Source organism: Sebastes umbrosus, chromosome 8 (genome assembly GCF_015220745.1).
Source record: "Sebastes umbrosus isolate fSebUmb1 chromosome 8, fSebUmb1.pri, whole genome shotgun sequence".
In the NCBI taxonomy this organism is placed as follows: Eukaryota; Metazoa; Chordata; class Actinopteri; order Perciformes; family Sebastidae; genus Sebastes; species Sebastes umbrosus.
The window spans coordinates 21,505,064-21,524,995 of NC_051276.1; the positions used below are offsets into that span (position 1 = coordinate 21,505,064).

General features: G+C 40.2%; 3 protein-coding genes across 9 annotated transcripts; 1 reads left to right on the forward strand and 2 right to left on the reverse strand.

Annotated features, from left to right (window-relative positions):
• Positions 1-932: 932 nt before the first annotated feature.
• LOC119492676 (beta-microseminoprotein J1-like) lies at positions 933-2,403 on the reverse strand. The gene is made up of 4 exons (XM_037777291.1): positions 2,293-2,403; positions 1,591-1,672; positions 1,318-1,423; positions 933-1,235 (listed from the first exon to the last, which is right to left on the reverse strand). The coding sequence occupies exons 1-4, from the start codon at positions 2,293-2,295 to the stop codon at positions 1,106-1,108; spliced, it is 321 nt and encodes a 106-aa protein (XP_037633219.1). The 5' UTR covers positions 2,296-2,403; the 3' UTR covers positions 933-1,105.
• A 147-nt stretch (positions 2,404-2,550) lies between these two features.
• LOC119492675 (beta-microseminoprotein-like) lies at positions 2,551-3,960 on the reverse strand. Its single transcript, XM_037777289.1, has 4 exons — positions 3,814-3,960; positions 3,347-3,428; positions 3,154-3,259; positions 2,551-2,798 (listed from the first exon to the last, which is right to left on the reverse strand). Exons 1-4 carry the CDS (start codon positions 3,814-3,816, stop codon positions 2,669-2,671), a joined length of 321 nt encoding a protein of 106 aa, XP_037633217.1. The 5' UTR covers positions 3,817-3,960; the 3' UTR covers positions 2,551-2,668.
• Positions 3,961-5,223: 1,263 nt separating this feature from the next.
• Positions 5,224-19,932, forward strand: kansl3 (KAT8 regulatory NSL complex subunit 3). 7 transcript variants are annotated; one of them, XM_037777281.1, is made up of 22 exons: positions 5,224-5,365; positions 6,638-6,912; positions 7,032-7,202; positions 7,321-7,411; positions 8,152-8,337; positions 8,452-8,580; positions 8,697-8,813; positions 8,904-9,002; positions 9,491-9,562; positions 9,689-9,763; positions 9,921-10,078; positions 10,207-10,270; positions 10,398-10,586; positions 11,570-11,726; positions 12,079-12,156; positions 12,523-12,702; positions 13,989-14,076; positions 14,296-14,423; positions 14,806-14,912; positions 16,893-17,091; positions 18,050-18,168; positions 18,915-19,932. In XM_037777281.1, exons 1-22 carry the CDS (start codon positions 5,333-5,335, stop codon positions 18,918-18,920), a joined length of 2,721 nt encoding a protein of 906 aa, XP_037633209.1. In that variant the 5' UTR covers positions 5,224-5,332; the 3' UTR covers positions 18,921-19,932. The 7 variants fall into 7 exon arrangements, with proteins under 7 accessions (XP_037633209.1, XP_037633210.1, XP_037633211.1 ...); XM_037777282.1 differs by having other exon boundaries at positions 18,053-18,168; XM_037777284.1 differs by lacking the exon at positions 5,224-5,365 and adding an exon at positions 5,366-5,501.

Sequence of the window (19,932 nt, forward strand, 5' to 3'; positions counted from 1 at the left end):
ATCTTCAAGATGAACAGAAATCACCGTTCAAGTGTAAACCTTTTTAATGCAGCAGGAATTAAAATTCCAGTATAAAATGTATATAGTATGTAAACATAGAACATAGAGCTCGGCTACATTGTCACCGATATCCAATACAGGTATCTGCGTCAATATCGACCCAATATTCGATCCGGTATCGGTGTCCCTAACCATTATAAATAGAAACTCCCTAACCAGAATACTGTAAAACTGCAACAAGTACTACCTTTGTTTGTTTGCAACACCATTGCAGCATTAATCAGCCTTCATGAAGGGTTTATAGGAATTATTTAAAGAGGTGCTGCACGCTTAAACATGTTTTTTGAGGTGTAAACTAAATTATATGACTGTACTGTACTGAAAGTACTGAAAAGTGTCTAGAGATAACTTCTGTAATGATTTGACGGTATATAAAAATAAATTGATTTTGACCGTTCTTACCAAATTTATAATAATCGGCATGAAAATAGCTAAACACGACATCTACTGTTTAAAATCAGGCCAATGCTGACATATACAAAAGAAATTGAATACGTATTTATTCATTTGAATTTGTATTCGTAGCACTATTTTGTTTTTCATTTCCAGCAGCTGTAGTTCAAAACATTAAAACAAGCCGTGTTTTGTGGTGAGAAGCCCATTGACATGTGCCTCCTAAATGCCTAAATCTTTTAAACCCCACAACTCAAGTTTGCAATTGAGGCTCTCTGTTATAAAATGTAGGTCTCAAGCCCAAGCCCAGATAACCCCGATTACATCATCAGGGTTATTTTTTTAAATCTTTGGAGAGCTTCCTCCAGAGCCACAGAAGACATTATACAACTGTTTACACATCCTGAGTATTACTTCTCATGTTAAAGAGAGTCCCTTTAACATGGTTTCATGTCTCATACAAAATAAATAATGAAATGTAAGATGTAGCAGTATTTTATTTTCAATTTCCGGCAGCTGTGCTTCCTGCTTGGTCGTGTGTTACAACAAAACAGGCACTGTTGCCTGGTGAGAAGCGAGTGAGGGATCACATCTGCATGCCTCTCGATCTCTCTCCCCCCAAAGGAGTACTCCAGATCTTCAGACCACTCCATCACTTCCTCACCATGGCAGAAATATGACATAGTACAGATGGGTCGTCCTTCTTGTACACTATGTATTCACAAGCCTCCGGGTCAAACACTTTCACGCAGTAGTCAGGGAATACCGCAGGGGTTGCATACCTGCAAATACACAGCAAACAGTAGAATATGTAGATACCAATGTAATGAATTATCTTCCTTTCTATTTACTTTTTGTACTTACCCAGTGCAACATTGACCGCAATTACAGTTCATACATCTACTGTTTCTCCATGAAGATCCTACAGCATGCCACGTCTCATCCTCATAGTCCTGACAGTGGGTCATACCTATGGGGGGAAAGAAAAAGTAAATATTTTTCATAATGTGGCATCATGTGTGAATATTTGATATTGTTCTGATGAAGAAAATGTGTGTGTATTTACCATAAATATACTATGTGTGTGTGTGTGTGTGTGTGTGTGTGTGTGTGTGTGTGTGTTTTTCTTTCTTTTACCTTCTTTCATGAAGCGCCTGTAGCAGTAAGCATTTGACAGTGACGGCAGAGAACAAAGCAGCAAAGCCAGAGTCAAATATTTCTTCACAGGAACAAATATTTCTTCACAGGAACAAAGAACGTCACAGTTTTAAAGGACAATAATACTTGCATGCTCATTTGTACATTGAAAGTTATTGGTAGTTGTAATCATTCCTCCTATCCATACTGGCCTTGAAGATATCCCTTGGTAGTATAGGAAGAGATCTAATAATACGATTCCAATGTAAGAGATGGGGTAGTAAACTATACTATAGTTATATTCACTGTTTTTTGATCGGGTACAGTGAGTTCCTGGAGTCTTGTTTCTGCTTCCCGAAAATAACTTTTTTTTATTATAGATTTATGGATTTGATTACTTTTTTTCCCGGAGCCAGGCTAGCTGTTCGCTAACACATTTTATTAAAGTATAATCAAGGAAAGTTTGCTGCATTACAGTGCGTATTGAAATTGGAAATAACTTTTATAATTTCTTCTAAATGGTTTAGTAGAATGAGTAATGATTTTATATGTGCACAGCAATTCGATCCATTGGAATTTGAAGAAAGGACATTTAAAAGAACTTCACTTCAGTCAATTTGTAAAAAATTAAAAAGCCATTTTTTAAAAACAGCTACCAACGATTTTAGCCCAAAAATGATTTCAGAAACAATAAAAACTCACCATGATGACACCAGATTTGTCCAGATTTTTAATGCTGGCTAAGTAAGAGCATAAACGTCTGTCTGAGTGCACAGAAACCTTTGGAATTAAACAAGAGGAGGAGGAGGGGTAATCTGTTTTAGCTGTCTGTTACTTCCAGCAAGTCAGGGTGTAATCATGTTTGTGTTAGGAACAGATGAGCGGCTATTGGTCTTCTAAGGACTGATTATTCATTTACTTGTTTTATTTGGCACATTACAAAGAAACACACACACAATACTCTTGCCAGAGAGAATGCCATTTATTTTCATTTTGTTACCACGGTATGAGAAAATTAACTAAAATATCTCAACTTTCATGAATTCCCCCCCAAAAACACTTCAGACCTTCAGACCAATCACTTCCCTACCGCGTCATAGATAGGACACGGTACGGATGGGTTGTCCTTCCTGTGCACTCTGTATTCACAAGCCGCATTGTCGAACACCTTCTCGCAGTAGTCAGGGAAAGAAGTCGGGTTTGAAAACCTGCAAACACATAGTAGAATATGAAGATACCAATGCGAAAGGACGATTCCAGTGTGTCATCCAGCCATGATTTTAGCCCCGCCTAAAAAATCCTGAACACAAAACTAATGAAAAACAGTTTAATGGCCTAACCCCACAATCCAGTACTACAATGTTCACAGTCTTTGCACATGTTTTCAGTAACTATTTTCCAACATGTATAATGTGGTTAGAAACAAAACTCTGATTTCCCTTTACAGATTTCCCTTTAAATACAGAAATGTTGTCATCTGTGTACTTACGCAGCAAACAGTAGAATATGTAGATACCAATGTGATGAATTATCTTCCTTTCTATTTACTTTTTTTGTACTTACGCAGAGCAACATCCACTGCAATCACAGTCCATACAGTTACTGTTTCTCCATGAAGATCCTACAGCATGCCACGTCTGATCCACATCGTCCTGACAATGGGTCACACCTATGGGTATGGAAAGAAAAGGTGTTAAATATTATTCATAGTGTATGTGTTTACCATAAATATACTGGGTGTTTTCTTTTCTTTTACCTTGTTTCATGGGCTTTAAGAAGCAATATGCGTTTGACAGTGACGCCAGAGCACATAGCAGCAAAGCCAGAGCCAAATATTTCTTTATGGAAAACATGGAAACAAACATCACAGTTTTAACATTTTGATCTCAGCACACTGAATCCAGCTAGATATGTATCCCAGCATGCATTTGTAAAGAAGCAATGAATCGCCCTGAATAGTGATATAGTAGCTTTATACACATCCATGATCATATATCTAAAACACAGATGAATCATGTCATAAAGTGTTGCCATTTCGACAATCATGACTTGAGCTCCATGTCATATAATGAATCAAAGCTAATTATTATTCACTATAAACCTCACATTTTATAACAACTCTCTTCACCTCCATGATTTACATTACTTAAAAAAACAGCAAAAGCAGCCAACAACAAACAATTGCAACCAGAATTTCATAAAGCAACAATTCAACAAACTCACCATGGTGGCAGTCAAAGTTGTCCGGTTTGAATCGTGTTGAGGTAAGAGGTTAAAATATAAGCTATTGTATTTTTAATGAAGGGCTCTGTCTTTCAAACAGTGTGTCTGCAGAGACCTTTGGAACTAAATAAGGGGATGAGAGGGGTGGTTAGTTTACTGGACGAGGTCACTACTGTTTGTATTGAAATAACAAATAAAACTAAATAGCTACTAGATAGAATAAATAGTTCAGGTTAATTTTAAGATTTGACACACATAACAATATTTCCTCAGAGTCACGTCTACATTTATATGATTTTTTTGGAGTGAGAATATCTAATTTTTTTGGTGCCATTAGACATTATGGCAGACTAAACTGGGATAACACATTTTAATTTAAGCGCCACATGACCTCTATTTCCATTCTCAAACTGGGGCTAGATTTCAACTAACTACCTTAAAGCAGCAGTAGACGAGATTGGAGCAAAATATTATTAAAAAAAAGTTATTTTTATAAAACGGTCGCTATATCTTGACAGTAGTGCATGAGACAGGTAATCTGAAAAGAATCATGTGCTTCTGTGTCCTTCGGTGTCCTCCGGTGCTCCTAATGGCATCTGCAAGATTTCACAGACCGGAGGAAAACAACCAGTCAGAGCTGATCTGGAGTCTTGCGAACTCCAACCAAACGGTCAAACTAGGCAGCGCTGATCAAATATGAATCAATATTATGTATTATAATAATATATAATATATTAATATATATTATAATATATATATAATATAATATATATATATATATATATTATATAATATTATATAATATAATAATAATATAATGCCTATTTCTCGTCTCAAATGTTTTCAGAAACATCTTGTTGTGTACTGTTTAGCTATAAAATTAGAAAGTTTGTGACCCGGCAGCCATGTTGAGATACGTCGAGGAAATACCAAGCACCGCCCACCAGCTGGAGCACAGCCAATAGGAACGCTCTGTCTCTCTGAAATGACCCATGATTGGCCAAAGTCTTCCGTCACGGGCTAGATTTTTTTAAAGCATGAAAACAGAGCCATGAGGAGGTGCAGAAGTCTAGTTTTCTCTCAGAACACTTGAATTACAATATGCTGAAAGGTTATTATGGAATTTTTGCCCAATGATGCCAAAAATGTACTGCCTATTGAAGCTTTAATTATCAACTAAGGCACTAATTACTTCAGTAAATGTAGAGCAGATCATTTAAATTGTGCATTAAAACATCAACGCACTCTCGAATGAGGTTTTTCTTTTATTTATTTGCACATATATAAAATTGCAAAAAAATCCAGTCAATGAAAAAAACAAAACAAGAAATGTATCAGGAGAGGTCAAGAAGCCACAGGCTTATACAAAGGACCTCCCTCCTCTCTGATGAATCCAGTCCATGTTTTGCGTCACTCACTGACGCGCCACAAACTAGGGTTGCCAGTTATTATGAAATGAAGCCCTGACTGTCTTCCTTGTTTTTAGTGCTCTGATAAAACGAGGGTTGTAGAGCATAACATGGCAACAAATCGCACAACAAAAGGAAGTGAGGTTTGTACGCACTGAATATTACTGTTTTTATATATATACCTAGAATTAACAAAGACATACGCATTTATTTAGTCTTATCTGGCTATAAAAGAAGAGTTTAAACCGACAAAACATGGAGTAATAACAGAGCGAAGAGGTGAGCAGCGGAACAGAGATAGCGCCGTTTGTGTGTAGCCGTTAGCATGCTATGCTAAGCTAACGTTAGCATGCTATGCTAAGCTAACATTAGCATGCTATGCTAAGCTAACATTAGCATGCTATGCTAAGCTAACATTAGCATGCTATGCTAAGCTAACATTAGCATGCCAGGCCAGCTCATAGTCGTCAGCCCCTTTTGCACAGTTAATGATAAATATTGAATATTGAGCTTACAGTAACGTAAAGTTATACTATTTAACCGACATGTTAATGGTTTAGAAGTTATATTTAACCCCAAATTGGTTAATTATATAGAATAATAGTGATAATGACGTAATGGGTGGTGCTCTCTGTTGTTAAAGCACATGCATGTTTGAACGTCACATTATTGCTGCTAAGGCTTTAACTACCTATTAGTTACCTTATCAATTAATCTCAGTGTTATTTCCTCCATTAAGCTAGTCGTTTAGTCTGTAAAATGCCAGAAAATAGTGAATGATGGTCATCACACTCCCAGAGTCCATGATGACATCATCACTGACAATAACCTGATATTTTCAGGTGGAATTTAATTTCATTCTCACTGTGCAATATCATTTTCCACTTGTGCAATGTGTTAATAGTCTGTTTATTGTCAATACTGTATATACTGCTCCTGTTTTTATACTTCCTTCTATTTAAATGGTTCATATTTTGTTATACTTTGTTTAGCTCTTTTTTTTTTTACTGTGTTATCTCTTGTTTTTTGCACTATCCCTTTTGCTGTTGTACACTGCAAATTTCCTCTCTGCGGGACTAATAAAGGAATATCTTATCTTAGATATCTTGTTTTGGCCAACAGTACAAAACCCAAATATAATTTACCATAGTAGAAGTAAACCAGCATATAGTCACATTTAAGAAGCTTGACTATTTTATTTGGGGACAATTAAATTATTGATCAATTATAGAAATTGTTGCCCCATAACTTTTCATCTCTTGATTATGTTCAATATCACAATTGCTTTTTTGTAGAAATGTTTTTAAAGAAGTGCTGCCCCTATATCATATTAAGTTCCCTGGTGGAAGGCAAAGAAAGGAATTCGGTTTTCTCAGCCTATCTCAAATAATACATTTTTGGCTCCTCTTTGTCAGGTTGGTCTGAATCCACACAAGTTGTCGAGCTCTTCCCGGGGCCCCTTGGGGCCCAGGAAGAGGATGCATCGTGGTGGGGATAAGGACTTCCAGACATCGGCACGAAAGATGGGCACATCGTTGCTTTTCCAGCTGTCGGCTCATGAAAGAGAGCTTGATTTGGTATTTCTGGACCACAGCTATGCCAAGCCATGGAATGCCCACCCAGATGCCAGCAGCGCCCGGCCCACAAGGGCGCTGTTTGTTACCCCTCGTCGCCAGCCTGAAGTCTTGCTGTGAGTCAAAAAGCTCCTAATTATAATCTGTATCTGACATTGATCTCCTAGTAATCAGTTTAATCGCTAAGCTATTTTTCTGCCTTGCAGTAACTTGATATTCTTTTCTTTGCCTGCAGAGACTCAGAGTCTGTGTTGGATGTGGAGACCGTCACACCGTCACCTGTTCCTCTGTATGATAATCAGAAAGCTCTTAGTGTGATGAAGGAGTGTGAGCGACATGTTCTGTTTGCTCGCACGGTTGCCGAGAGCCCGCCACCCCCTGATGACTGGGAGGAACATGTCAACAAGTAATCAAACATCTGGAGCAATCCACCTTTCATTTATTATCTACTTGACACCTGTTTATTGAGAAGATATTATGATTGAAAATATCTTAGTGTTGACTTTAATGTTATTCTGTTTCAGAACTGGATGGTCAGTGGCCCAGAACAAACTGTTCAATAAAGTCCTTAAAGCTCTACAAGCTGAAAGACTAGCCCGCCTAGCCAATGAAAATGTGAGTTGTGCTAATTTCATCTAATTCTGTTCTCAAGAGCTTTAAATTTAAGACATTGTTCTTCAGCACCATTTGTGGGTGCTGGATTGAAACCATTATTGCTCTCTGAAATCATCAGTTATTGCCCACTGTACATGCAACATGTACATTTGCAACAACGTGTGTGTGCTTTCCCACTTGTTTGATGACATGGCTACTGTTAAACAATATAATATGTGCTTTGATTATTGTTTGGACTCTATAGAGCTTATATAGCTTACGTCACTGCTTGGATTGTCATTATAGACGTGCTTAATTTTCATTCGTCATACTCCCAACAAATCAATGAAACCATATCTCGAAGGCTGTTACAAAACAGTGTACTCTGTTGGGAGTAAACATATCATTTTGCCAGAGAAAAAAACCTTGCAAACCAGAACAGTTTGTTTTGGACACTAATAGCACTGGGTTTTAGTGTCCAAATCACAGGGTTTGGTCTTGTAACAGATCATCAAGTAAGAGAGTAGATCAATAATATTATAAGAAAAGTCTGCATTTTTTTATGCCTGTAGTTGTTTTTAACTATTGTTTTTTGATGAGCATGTGGATTCAAACGTGTACAATCATTTGAAAAGCACCTGCTCAGTTATTTCCACGTCTTTAAAGTTAAGGCAAAGCGTCATCCTGTTAAGAGATATGTGTGACTAAAGCCATTTGTAAATTGGCATTGTTGGTCTCTTGTGGGATCTTGTTTCCCTTAGGCTTCCAACGAGCCAATCTTGCGGAGGATAGCCGTGGACAAGTGTGCCAGGAAGGTGCGGCATTCGTTAGCCAGTGTGAACTGGGACACCAAACTGACGCAGTGGTTACACACTACCATGATTGAATCCTTAAGCCTCGCTATGCTTGCTGCTTACCTGGATGTGCTGCAGACTCTCAAAAGCAAGGTATGATGTGTGTGATTGAAGAGTTAGAATTATATTTCCTGTCAGATATCTGCCCCAGTATTTACAAGATCTGGGATTCTTGATTCATTTCTGTTCCTCTTTGTGTTTTGGAAGTTGCCGTTGCTGATTGACAGAATGTTGCTAACAACAGCAAAGACTGGTGCTCCAAGTGCAGAGGCCCTGTCGCTGCTATTGAAACGGCCCTGGGACCCAGCGGTTGGAGTCCTTTCTCAAAACAAACCGGTAACACTTAACCCTTTATAAAAGAAAGCATTGTTATACAATTTATTTTTACTTTGTTCTTCATGATTGGTAATAGTTAAAGACCAGATCCCTGTCTGTTTTCTTCTATGTTTCAGAGCAAGCTTCCTGGATCCCCACTCATCCTAATTGCACCATCAAGCCCAACCAATCCTGCCCTCTCTACCTCGCGGCGAATGAGATTCTGGCAGTCGCAGCTCTCTTGTTTGGGAAAGGTAACAAGTCTCACCCAGTTAAATCTATGTGTTACCAAGAATTTTGGTTTCCATTAATCTCAGAAAAATAATAGCCGTTTCTTTTTTCAGGTCATTCCAGTGCACAGTCACGTGAACAGCGGAGCCAATATTGGCATCACACAGTGCCTAGAACACATGTTGGGCACTGTCAGGGCCAAGGTCATGGAGGTAGGATAGTCTGTTTTTTATTTGCTACTTATGTAACTGTAGTGCAGTGTGATTGTGATGTTGCTTGTGAAATCCAGGTAGTTGATTTGTCTTTTAATGTGTACATTCACAACAGCATTCATTGCATGGTTTCATGTTTAGCAAAACAGAATCAGTCTCTTTCAGTTTCTTAGCCCTTGCAGAGTACTGTTTTTATTTTATGCATTATTTACTGGCGATGCTCAGTGCATGCACATTAATCCACACACTGACCTACTAGACATGTTTTGTTGAAATGTATTATTAGCATTATTACTATCTAAATGAATTACCCGAAAAATGATCTTGTCTCAGCTGTTTCGTTTCATACATCAGTGATCATGTATATGAAGGTGAAATGGAAAAAATAGAACCATTTAGAATACAGATTCTGTTTTGTTTTATGTTTGATTTTGCAAATTATGTGTCTGCAGCTTTATTGATTATGTATTTATAAATTTAACCACCAGGTTCACAGTCACTTCCCCCACAAACCCATTATCCTGGTTGGCTGGAACGCCGGTGCTCTCATCGCTTGTCACGTAAGACTTCTTATAATGCATCATTGAAATCAAATGTGAGGCTGAACAGTTTTCACCCATGAAAAAATACAAATTATTCGTTTTCTTTAAAGGGTCATTAATTAATTAAATACTGATTAATTACAGGTATCCCTTATGGAGTATCTGACCGCTGTGGTGTGTCTCGGCTTCCCCCTGCTAACAGTCAACGGGCCTAGAGGGGTAAGACTTAAGACATTATCTTCCAATGGTATGCATTTTTCTTTTTCTTTTTTAATGTTAATACTTGTTTCATTTAATTGTTTCTACCAAGAAAAACTGACCTTTGGCTTCAAGCCACAGTAGTTGTAATGAATGTTTATGTGCTGCTGGTTTGCAGGATGTGGATGACCCGCTGCTGGACATGAAGACCCCAGTGTTGTTTGTCGTTGGCCAGAATGCTCTGCAGTGTAGCATCGAAGGCATGGAGGAGTTCAGAGAGAAGCTGAGGGCAGACAACAGCATGGTGGTGGTGGGAGGATCAGACGACAACCTCAGGTCAGTCACAGCCTCGGATCGGCCGTTTAAGGATTATAAGAATATAATATTATATGCTTTCTAGCTGAGTATAAGGATTTTAATGTCATTCAGTAGTAATAGTAACACTAAATGGTCTCCCTCCACAGAATCAATTCAACAAAGATGAAGTCAGAGGGACTGACGCAGACCATGGTGGACCGCTGCGTTCAGGTTGGTCCTTGTAACTGGAAGTACTCAATTTACACCATTTGTCTGGAGTGTTTCTCATCCTCTGTAGTACCTTTTTAAAAAAAAAAAAAATGCTTATGATGATTCTTTTCTCATGACTGATCTGCAGGATGAGATAGCCGACTTCTTGTCAAGTGTCCTCACACGGGCAGAGGGCCACGGCCACGGCTCAGGGGAGATGAGGGATCTGGACACAGAGAAGAAGAAAAGGCCTCGGCGGGAGCTTCCCTTTGACATGGAAAGAGGACGACCTTCCTCCCCTGCACTCAGAGTTCCCATCTCACCATCAGGTTCAGAGGTCAGTTAACAAGGGCTACAGTTAGTGTAACTCATTTTTAGCCTTTAGATGAACCACCAGGGCTGCATCTGGTTATTAATTTACGATAAAAAATACTTTAAAGAGTAGTACTAATATTTCTATTTCTTGATGGAATAATAATTGATTACAGTTGCATCATGTGTATTGATTGCTTGGTTTGCTTTGTACATTTTAGACGAGCTGTCCAGTCATGAATAAATTATGGAAAATAGGATAAATGGTATTGCTTTGAAAGTCGTTGCGTCTTCCTCAAAAGTAAATGGTAAATGGACTTGCATTTATATAGCGCCTTTCTAGTCTCCGACCACTCAAAGCGCTTTACAATAGATGACAACATATACCTGTTCACACACACATTCACACAACGATGGCGCAGCCTTCAGGAGCAATTTGGGGTTCAGTATCTTGCCTAAGGACACTTCGACATGCGGACTGTACACTTGTATTAGGGATAGAGCGGTATTTCTTGGCCAGATTACAGCGAATGTGCGTTAGCATTTTCAATACGTTTCCATTCACATACCCTACAACGGTGAAGCAACATCGACACTACGTCCTCGTCTTATACACAACTCTCTCTACGTTGCGGTTGTAGCTGACAGGCGGGTCTTCCAGCTCCGGCGTTTCATTTGCGCTCGCCTTCTTCTCATATAGGATATTATGAAAAAATTATTCTGCTAATGTTACCTGCTTTTTAGTTTTAGGGCTGCTGCCATCTTGTACAACTCACAGTGCCACACATTTCTCCCACACGGCTGCGTACCCCTGGTTGCTCGAGGTCGGACGCTCGCGTCACTTTTACTATGAACTATGGGAGCTCAGGGTAAAGTGAAAATTTTCAAAACATCATCCTAAACCATTATTTCGAATTAATTGATAAAAACGATTTATCACGCAGCTCTCTGCCTGACACTAGTGAATCATTATTCATCAGGTGTTCCTCATCTTCACTGTGTCCTCAGGATCTGTCCAGTGTCTGCAGCAGTCCCACTTCAAGTCCCAAACCCAAGACGTCTGGTCTGTCTCCAGCACAGAAGTCCAGTCTGATCACAGCCACGCAGCTCCTCAAGACACACATGCAGCGCTCTGGCACCGTACTCACTCACAAGCAGGCTCAAGGTTAGTTCACGATCACACTGAAAACACACAGTACACAGTCACGTTCACCAACATGTGCGCAGTGATCCTTGGTAACTGTGCGTACACAGCTCTCACTTTCGCCCCACTTGTTTATGTAAACTTGTTCCAATGAGTCATTCACCTCAACTTCTGCTGAATTTTGCAAAAGCTGAGCGAGCTGAGCAGACGGGTGGTATGTGAGATGTGAAAACAATTATAAAAACATTTAAGAGATTATCACGTCACAACATCTGATAGGGCGAGATGGAAAGTGACTGAAATACTCTCCTCTCATCCTCTCTCTTCTCTTCCTACAACTTTCTTTTCCGGCTTTTTTTCCAATTCATTCCAGCTCAGTTTGCTGCTTTTATGAAACAAAACATGCTTGTGAGGAAAAATCTTCCTCCTGGCACCCCTCCTTGTATTTTTGGTAAGTGTCTATCCCTCTTCCTTTCTCTTTCCTCTGTCCCTTTTCACTTCTTTCCTTGTTTCCATTGCCCAATTTGTATATGAATGTCACACACTGAAATACTGCACTGGCTCCTCAGTTAACACCCAATGTTAAAAAAGTTCAGCAATAAAAATATAGAATTTAATAAATGTAAAATACAAAGGGTATTTTACATTTATTAAATTCTATATTTTTATTGCTGAACTTTTTTCAAAGCAGGTTTATATTACAGACAGACAAGATTTAATATCAATGGTGGGGTTAGCGAAGGTTAAAACAGCCCAGGTTCAGGTCCCCTCAGCAGTCTGGTCAACATCTGTGTGTTTGTTTGTTTATGTGGTGCAGTGCCAGTGACCAGTGATCAGATGGAGGGCCTGGACAGAGATGAACTCCGATCCCATGGCAAGAGGAGGCAAGCACCTAGTCCGACGCCAAGCAAAGCCGCCAAGAGAGCCAAGATCAAGGTCACCATTGTTTCCCAAAGCGAGTCAGCAGGGGGCACCATCAGCCCAGCTGGACAGGAAGGTACAAAACCTGGTATCCTTACTTCATTACTTAGATATGAGACTCTATTAGCAGTAGTTTGATATATAATTTGCAGGATTTATTCTGTTTACTTTAAACACTGGAAAAAATTCCCTGGGCTTTTTTGTTAGTATGATCAGAGTAAACAGAGGCCCTGTTCAGACCAGGTATTAACATGCGTCCTCAGTGATCGGATCACAAGTGGACAGCTCTAAGTACGGTCGTGAACACACTCAAGACGCAGTGAGGACGCATTGAGATCCGATCACTCAGACCACATTCAGAGGTGGTCTGGTCCACATATGGCCACATTCTTTTAGCAGTGTGTACACGAATGTGTCCTGGGCCACATTGAAGGGCCGCCTACTCAACTGACTTCCAGCTTGGATCCACGGGGTCTCTGCGCTCTAGGCAAGACAGGCAGCAGCATAGAACCGGCTTCTGTTCTCTACTGTATCCTGTCGTTACAACTGTATTTTATTAAAATATATCTTATCTATAGGCTACATAGTCTACAGACAATCAGACTAGGCACGGAAAGTGCATTATTATCATACTGTCGATGATGTGTTGGTGTTGGTGTACATGGTGGTTCGGTGTGCCAGTGCCCTTCACAGAGCTGACGCTCGCCAGCTCTCATCCCCGGCTCTCTGTACCCCGCTGTTGCCTCGTAAAGGCGGCGGTGTCGGGGACTGCCGATAGACAAAAACCTTATATTTTGATGTTAATAAAATGTACCAAAATTCACAAATATATAGGATATTACTACTGACATTAATGTAATATTACATTGCAACATCTGCTGTATTAGCCATGTGTTTACTACGTGTTTATTTGCATATAGAGCGGGGAAGTGAGATTGGATCACAAGTTGTCACTCGAGACGCATGTGGAGACGCATTCTAATGCCAGGTGTGAACAGATGTACTAAGAGCTGTCCACTTGTGATCGCCAAGATGCATGTTAATGCCAGGTCTGAACAGGGACAGATACTGTTGTTTGTTGTCTTGTGGATTGATAAAATAAGTAGTGGGCCAATAATGGGAAAGTTTGAAGCAGCTAACCTTCATGCCTTCATCTCTAGATGGAGTGATAAGAAGAGAAACATGTTTTTGTTTGGTGTACAAGTATTGCTAAAATGAAAGCAGGACTTTTGAAAACCATTTATTCCTGAAAAATAATGGTACCTAGTTAAGTTTATCTAGCTTGGTTTCCTAAAGAACGATCATATGAAGTATCTCTTATTTAAGTTAAATAACCGACCATCATGATATGTTTCCATGCAGTGGGTGTCTCTGGGAAGCCCTTAACAGTGACAGTGGGACAGACTGTGGCTGGCGCCAAGGAGCTCTCTGGACTTCTCACAGGCCAGCGGTAAGCTAGCCTGCCCTGCCACACCTGGGCACATTCCTTATAGAGCGCTTAAACCCCCAATCATACCTACACCCACGCCCATACCCCCACCCTTTTGGACAAAAGTGTGTCTGGTGCAGAGGGATTGATGAGTGGTGTAGTCTTGGAGCTGAGTGATGGCCAAACATCACTTGTTGGGGTAGCTCCTGAGTAGATTGGTGGTTATGTGTGTCACTGCAGGTCTGGTAGTCTCTCAGAGGTATCTGGTGCCCTGTCCCCAGGCTCCAGCTCATTCAACAGCGTGCAGCCTTGCATGGTGTCAGGGTCCTCCACACCAGTCCATGCGCAAGCTCCGGCTACTGCCCAAGGTATCTCTGTCCTGTCCTGCCCTGCACGCCTGTTTGCACTCTGAACTGTGCAGCTAATCTCTGCACAGTTACCTCAACACACAGTGCAGTTCTAACCACTTTGTAGAGCGAGATTCAAGTTTTGAACACTGGATGAGAACAGTGTGTGAGGACAGCATATTTAAGCAAACATCATCATTGATTACCTCTTGCGCCATCACTGTCTGTCACTGTCCCAAACCTTACCCTTTGGACATGACTTTCATTCGGTGTGTTTGTGTGTGTGTGTGTGTGTCTGTCTAGTTTAGGCCTGTTGGGGGATTGGGTGGGAGCAGTTTGTAAAAAGAGTTGTTGTGTTAATATTTCACCTCTATTGATTCACTGTCTTTGTGTTTGTGTGTAGCACCTTCCGCCAGCAGTCTGCTACAAGGCCTAAGTTTCAGTCTTCAGGAGATCGTCACCAAAGCTCCTAGCTTTCCCTCCACAGCAGCCAATGCAGGCGGCATCCAGGTACCTCTTGGTTACATGGTTACATTGCATAAAAGTTTGAATGACCACAATGAAAGTTTTGCTTGCTTTAAGTCCAATCACAAGGAATTATGTATACTATACTGACAACCAAATTATTATTAAGTATGCACAATTTTGTAGTTGGCTAAAATATGGAAAACCACCAGTTTGAGCCTGTTAATAGTGTGTATGGGTGAGAGAACACATTGCAACAGCAGAGGATAGATTTAGTAGAGAAATACAGGCCTGCCAACCTGTACACATTTTTCGCCGCAGGCACATATTTTGACTTCAAGGTACGCTGGTACGAGTTGTTACTTTAAGGTATGCAAAAAGAGGCCAGTTGTCTTTTGTTTTACACTTAAAGTGTTAGTAGGCAGTATATTTTTGGCATCATTGGGCAAAATTCCATAATAACCTCTCAGCATATTGTAATTCAAGTGTTCAGAGAGATAACTAAACTGCTCCTCCTCATGGCTCTGTTTTCAGACTTTAGAAAATCTAGCCCATGACGAGAGACTTTGACCAATCACAGGTAATTTCATTGAGAGAGCGTTCCTATTGGCTGTGCTCCGGTCATGTGACCGGAACTTGGCGTTCCTTCACCAGATTTAACAATGGCAGCGGCGTCACAAACTTTCTCATTTTACAACTAAACCGTGCACTACAAGATGATTCTGAAAACATTTGAGGAGATGCCTAGTTTGACCGTTTGGTCGGAGTTCGCGAGTGATTGACAGCCGGCTCTCATAGACGGCAGCTGGACAGCGGACCTCAGATCGGCTCTGACTGCTTGTTTTCTCCGGTATGTAAAATCTTGCAGATGCCGTTAGGAGCAGCGGAGGACACAGAGGCCTATGATTATTTTCAGGTTACCTGTTTCATGTACTACTGTCACGATATAGCAACCCTTTTATAAAAATAACTTTTTTAAATCATATTTGCTCCAGTCTCGCCTACTTCAACACCTACTAGTGTTCGACTGGAAAGCACATCACTTGCAGGTTTGATATACTTTGACAGACAAAACAAAAAGCATTCTAACCATGATTGCTTGTGATTCATTAGTGCTAGTTTTTCAACCTGGCGCCGCTGCGCTGTGTTACGGCTGCGACTCGTTTTTTTATTCCGTCCTCCACAAGGCGTCAAACCGGCAACATTTCAGAAGTGGAGCGATTTTGTTGACTTGCAGATTTTGTTGGTTTCATCGATATTTGTGCTTCTACCATAAGTAAGTAAGTAGGCTACGTATTTGCTATGTTTTAATTGGTTATTGTTGCTACTGTGCTGTAGCCTACAGACAAAGTCAATACTGTTAAAAATCCAGTTAAGAATGACTGATCAAAGATTTGTGGCTGTGTGTGTAAAAGGCAGAACGGGCCTGTGGCCTGCTAGGGGGTGTGTTTGTGTGTGTGTGTTAAGTACAATATGTAAGGAGGGATGTGATAGCTTCTACATCTGACACATCTAGGATGATGAAGTGGCACTCAGAAAATTTGTCTAGGGTTGGCAGGTCTGGAAATCTATCTCTACTGATAGATACACGGGTTAAAACTGAGGGTTTCATTTCTTACATGAACAGGTGTTGTATACAAACATATACTGTATAATACACTCAGCTGTCAGTTTATTAGGTACACCTAGTTGCAATAAATCCTACCTTCATAAAGGTTATAATATTTAGTTAAATAGATGTTGATTCCACTATATTTATTATTTTTGAGCTTGTAGTTTGTGGTGGTGTTGAATTGAGTTGTTATACTGAGAGTGGTTGGAAATATTTTTTCCACCCCATTTATATCAATAAGGGTTGGCTAAATATCAGACGCAAATGTCAGTTTTATCTTAGTGTACCTAATGAAATGGCAACTGAATGTCAATTGTACATACAACAGGAACATGTGCAGACTGTAGTTGTGTTATTGTTGTATATGATGAGACCTTAAATTATGTGTTTGTCTCCTTCTCCTCCACCCTCAGGCGGTCTGTGGCAAGCCCCAGGGTCAGGTCCTGAGCTCCGTCGGTACCAGCAGCAGTACTCTGCTACGGGCGTTGCCTGTGGTCACCACGGGAGGAGTGGCTAAAACCACCGCCATCCACCAGCTGCTCACTAATGGCGGGCTGGCCAAACTTGCCAGCAGCTTGCCCGGCTTGGCGCACATCACCAATCAGACCGCTGGTATGTCTCGAACTGCCAAAACACGACGGCCACGTTGAATGCTCAGAGTTCACTCTTCCTTTGTTTTGGAAACACTAGTTCAGGACGTCTGTAGGCCAGGAGCAGTAGAGGACCGTAGACGACAGCTCTGTCGACGTGTGTGTGTGTAGATGGAAGAACCTGACTGTTATAAAGTTAGCGGAGTCAGGTGTGCAGATATACAGCATCGGAGGGCAGATCAGCGCCGTATGACATGTTTTGTTTTCATGTTCAGAAAGAGCCATATGGGAAATGTAAGGTCAAGTGAGTTCCCTGCTTATGTTTGACACCATGTTTATGTAGAAATGGATTAAAATGTAAAATAAATGTATGAAAGCCTTTGATACAGAAGAATTGTGATTTTAAGTTAAAACCAGTGTGGTTGACCAACTTTAATACGATACCCAAAAGTTCAATCCAGACTGCTTTGTATGTCCGATTTGTTTGTTTGTTAGAGCTGTCATTTCATGTTTGTGTGTTTATTTTGTTCGCCTCTTCATGTAATAACATTTTGTAAACCCTTCCATTACTTCACCTGCTTATAATGTCCATATGTATGAATCCTGACCTTACATGTTGAAAAGCAATAACATTATTAGCACATGGCATTACACAAGCTCTGTTCCTGATGTTACAATAAAGACTGGAATCAAACTCATGTTTTCATTGCTCCTGTTTTTCTTTTCTTTCAGTGTGAATCAGTTGTACTTCTCACCCCTCTCGCCTGACTAAAACTCCAAATTTGCTTTTACCTCTCATTATGTTCATTGTCCAACAACCTGTTATTGTTTTAATTTGCTAACCGGACCACAAAGCAAAAAGACCATCGCAATATGTTTGACAACTTTAAAGTCGAATGCTCTGGTCCATTTGTACTCAGTGTAATTTGGAGGTAATTATGTCTAGCTGTTAGTGCTGAGCAGTTTTGTTTGTGTGTTAGTAGGGCAGAAAGCCCCCACTTCGATAACGGTGACCCTGCGAGGAGCACAACCGAGTAGAGTGGGATCTCTCGGCCAAGCTGGTGAGGTTGTGACGCCGGCTCACACCCTTGAGCCTAAGGTGCGTCTCATTTAACCGTCTAATCGACATTGCAACTCGATATTGTCACATTTTACTTGGAGCTCTTTATTTTGTTTCTTATTTCTAATGTGATTCATGCAACAGCTTCCTTTTGGTGCTTTCACACTGCCCACATTGTTATCCGTACAACCCAAGGCAATTTATCTTTTTGGCTAGTTTATGAATATCTACACTGCCATGGCAACCACAATGCCATGAAATAATTTTGCCTATCACAACTATTTTGTGGAGACAGAGTATTAAGTAATGAATGATTAATAATCTGCAATAGAAAAGTATCATTTACCCAATTTGTCATGGTATTTTTTTTTTTACTTTAAGGCACACTGATACGGTTTCTAGTTGTTTGAAATGACATTGTGTGGCTTTTACTCAATTTAATCAAATACCTTGTTTTATAGAACAGCTGTTTTCATATTTTGACATACAATTGTTATAGAAAGCTACATTAACATCTGCCATGACTGCAGTGAAAACGACTTCCTCAGCTAAGTTTTATCTTAATCCATCTAAATAAGAGGCTGTGTACCAAAGAGAGCTGCACTTCTGAAAATATCCTCACATTATTACTGAAGACACTGCGTGCACTCTAAAGTTGTTGTCAATCCTAGAGTCGAAGAAGTAAATGTCAGGCGTCTCTATGTCCTTAAAACTTTAATATAAATAGGCTTATTATTATATGTTCTGCAGTGTGAGTTAATTAATTCCACTGTGCCCTTTTGCAGCAGTGAAAGGTTTCCATGTGGTGATACACCTGATGTAAGCTGGTGCTGTGCCAGAGGCATCTGGGAGCCACAGCCTGCTGATGAGACTGTACCTTCCCTGCAATGATGCACACACCACCCCACAACACGCACAACACCTGCCTCGCCTCCTCCAGAGAGCTCCCCTGTGTCGAGGTGGTTGGAAAAGGCCAGGCAGTCGCTGTCGGCTGTCCTGAACTGCTGCGTTGCTTCAACTCTCGGTGCAGATGGGTAGCGCTGACTCTACTAACACTGCAACGGTGGACTTCATGCTACAGTCTGTGCTCTCTTCTTACACCTTTAACATTGTGACAGCCAGGTATAAAACATGATCACATGTTATAAACCCCAAGGGAGGATATCATATCATGTGAGGATAAAGTGCAACCTACCTGTGATAACACCGCTCTACAGCCTACAAAAGGACAGTGCTGACTGTACACCTACATCTCAACTTAAAAAACGATTTAAAAGAACTTTTTCTGAGTGTATAATAAGTCTAAATCCTTTAATCATGATCTGTTTTGCATTTATCTTCGGCCTAGACAAGATATATGATTAACAGCTTGTGTGTGGAGCATTTTGATGTCACAACTGTTTCAAAATATATCCATTTTTGTGATCTTTGAATGTTAGTCGTGGCTTCGATATTATTTGTCACAGTAATTACATTCACAACATTACAGTATTTCATCATAATTGCTTTTCGTGTAGCGGTGTTTTCTTTCACTGTGACAAATAACTTCACCATAGAATAGGTGTAAATTATGTTAGACTGAGATCTAACAGTCAACGTTAATTAAATGTCAGTATTGGTTATAATTATGTGATTGCAGAAGCTACAGTGTATTGTCAAAGATGCCTGTGCAATGCTCACTTTGAATAATAAGCACTCAAAAAGCTGCATTACAGGAAAGATCATGTCCATCTGTATTTACGATAAACAGTCTTTGTTACATTTGTTTCCACTAAACTACTGAGTAAGGTAATATTTCCCATC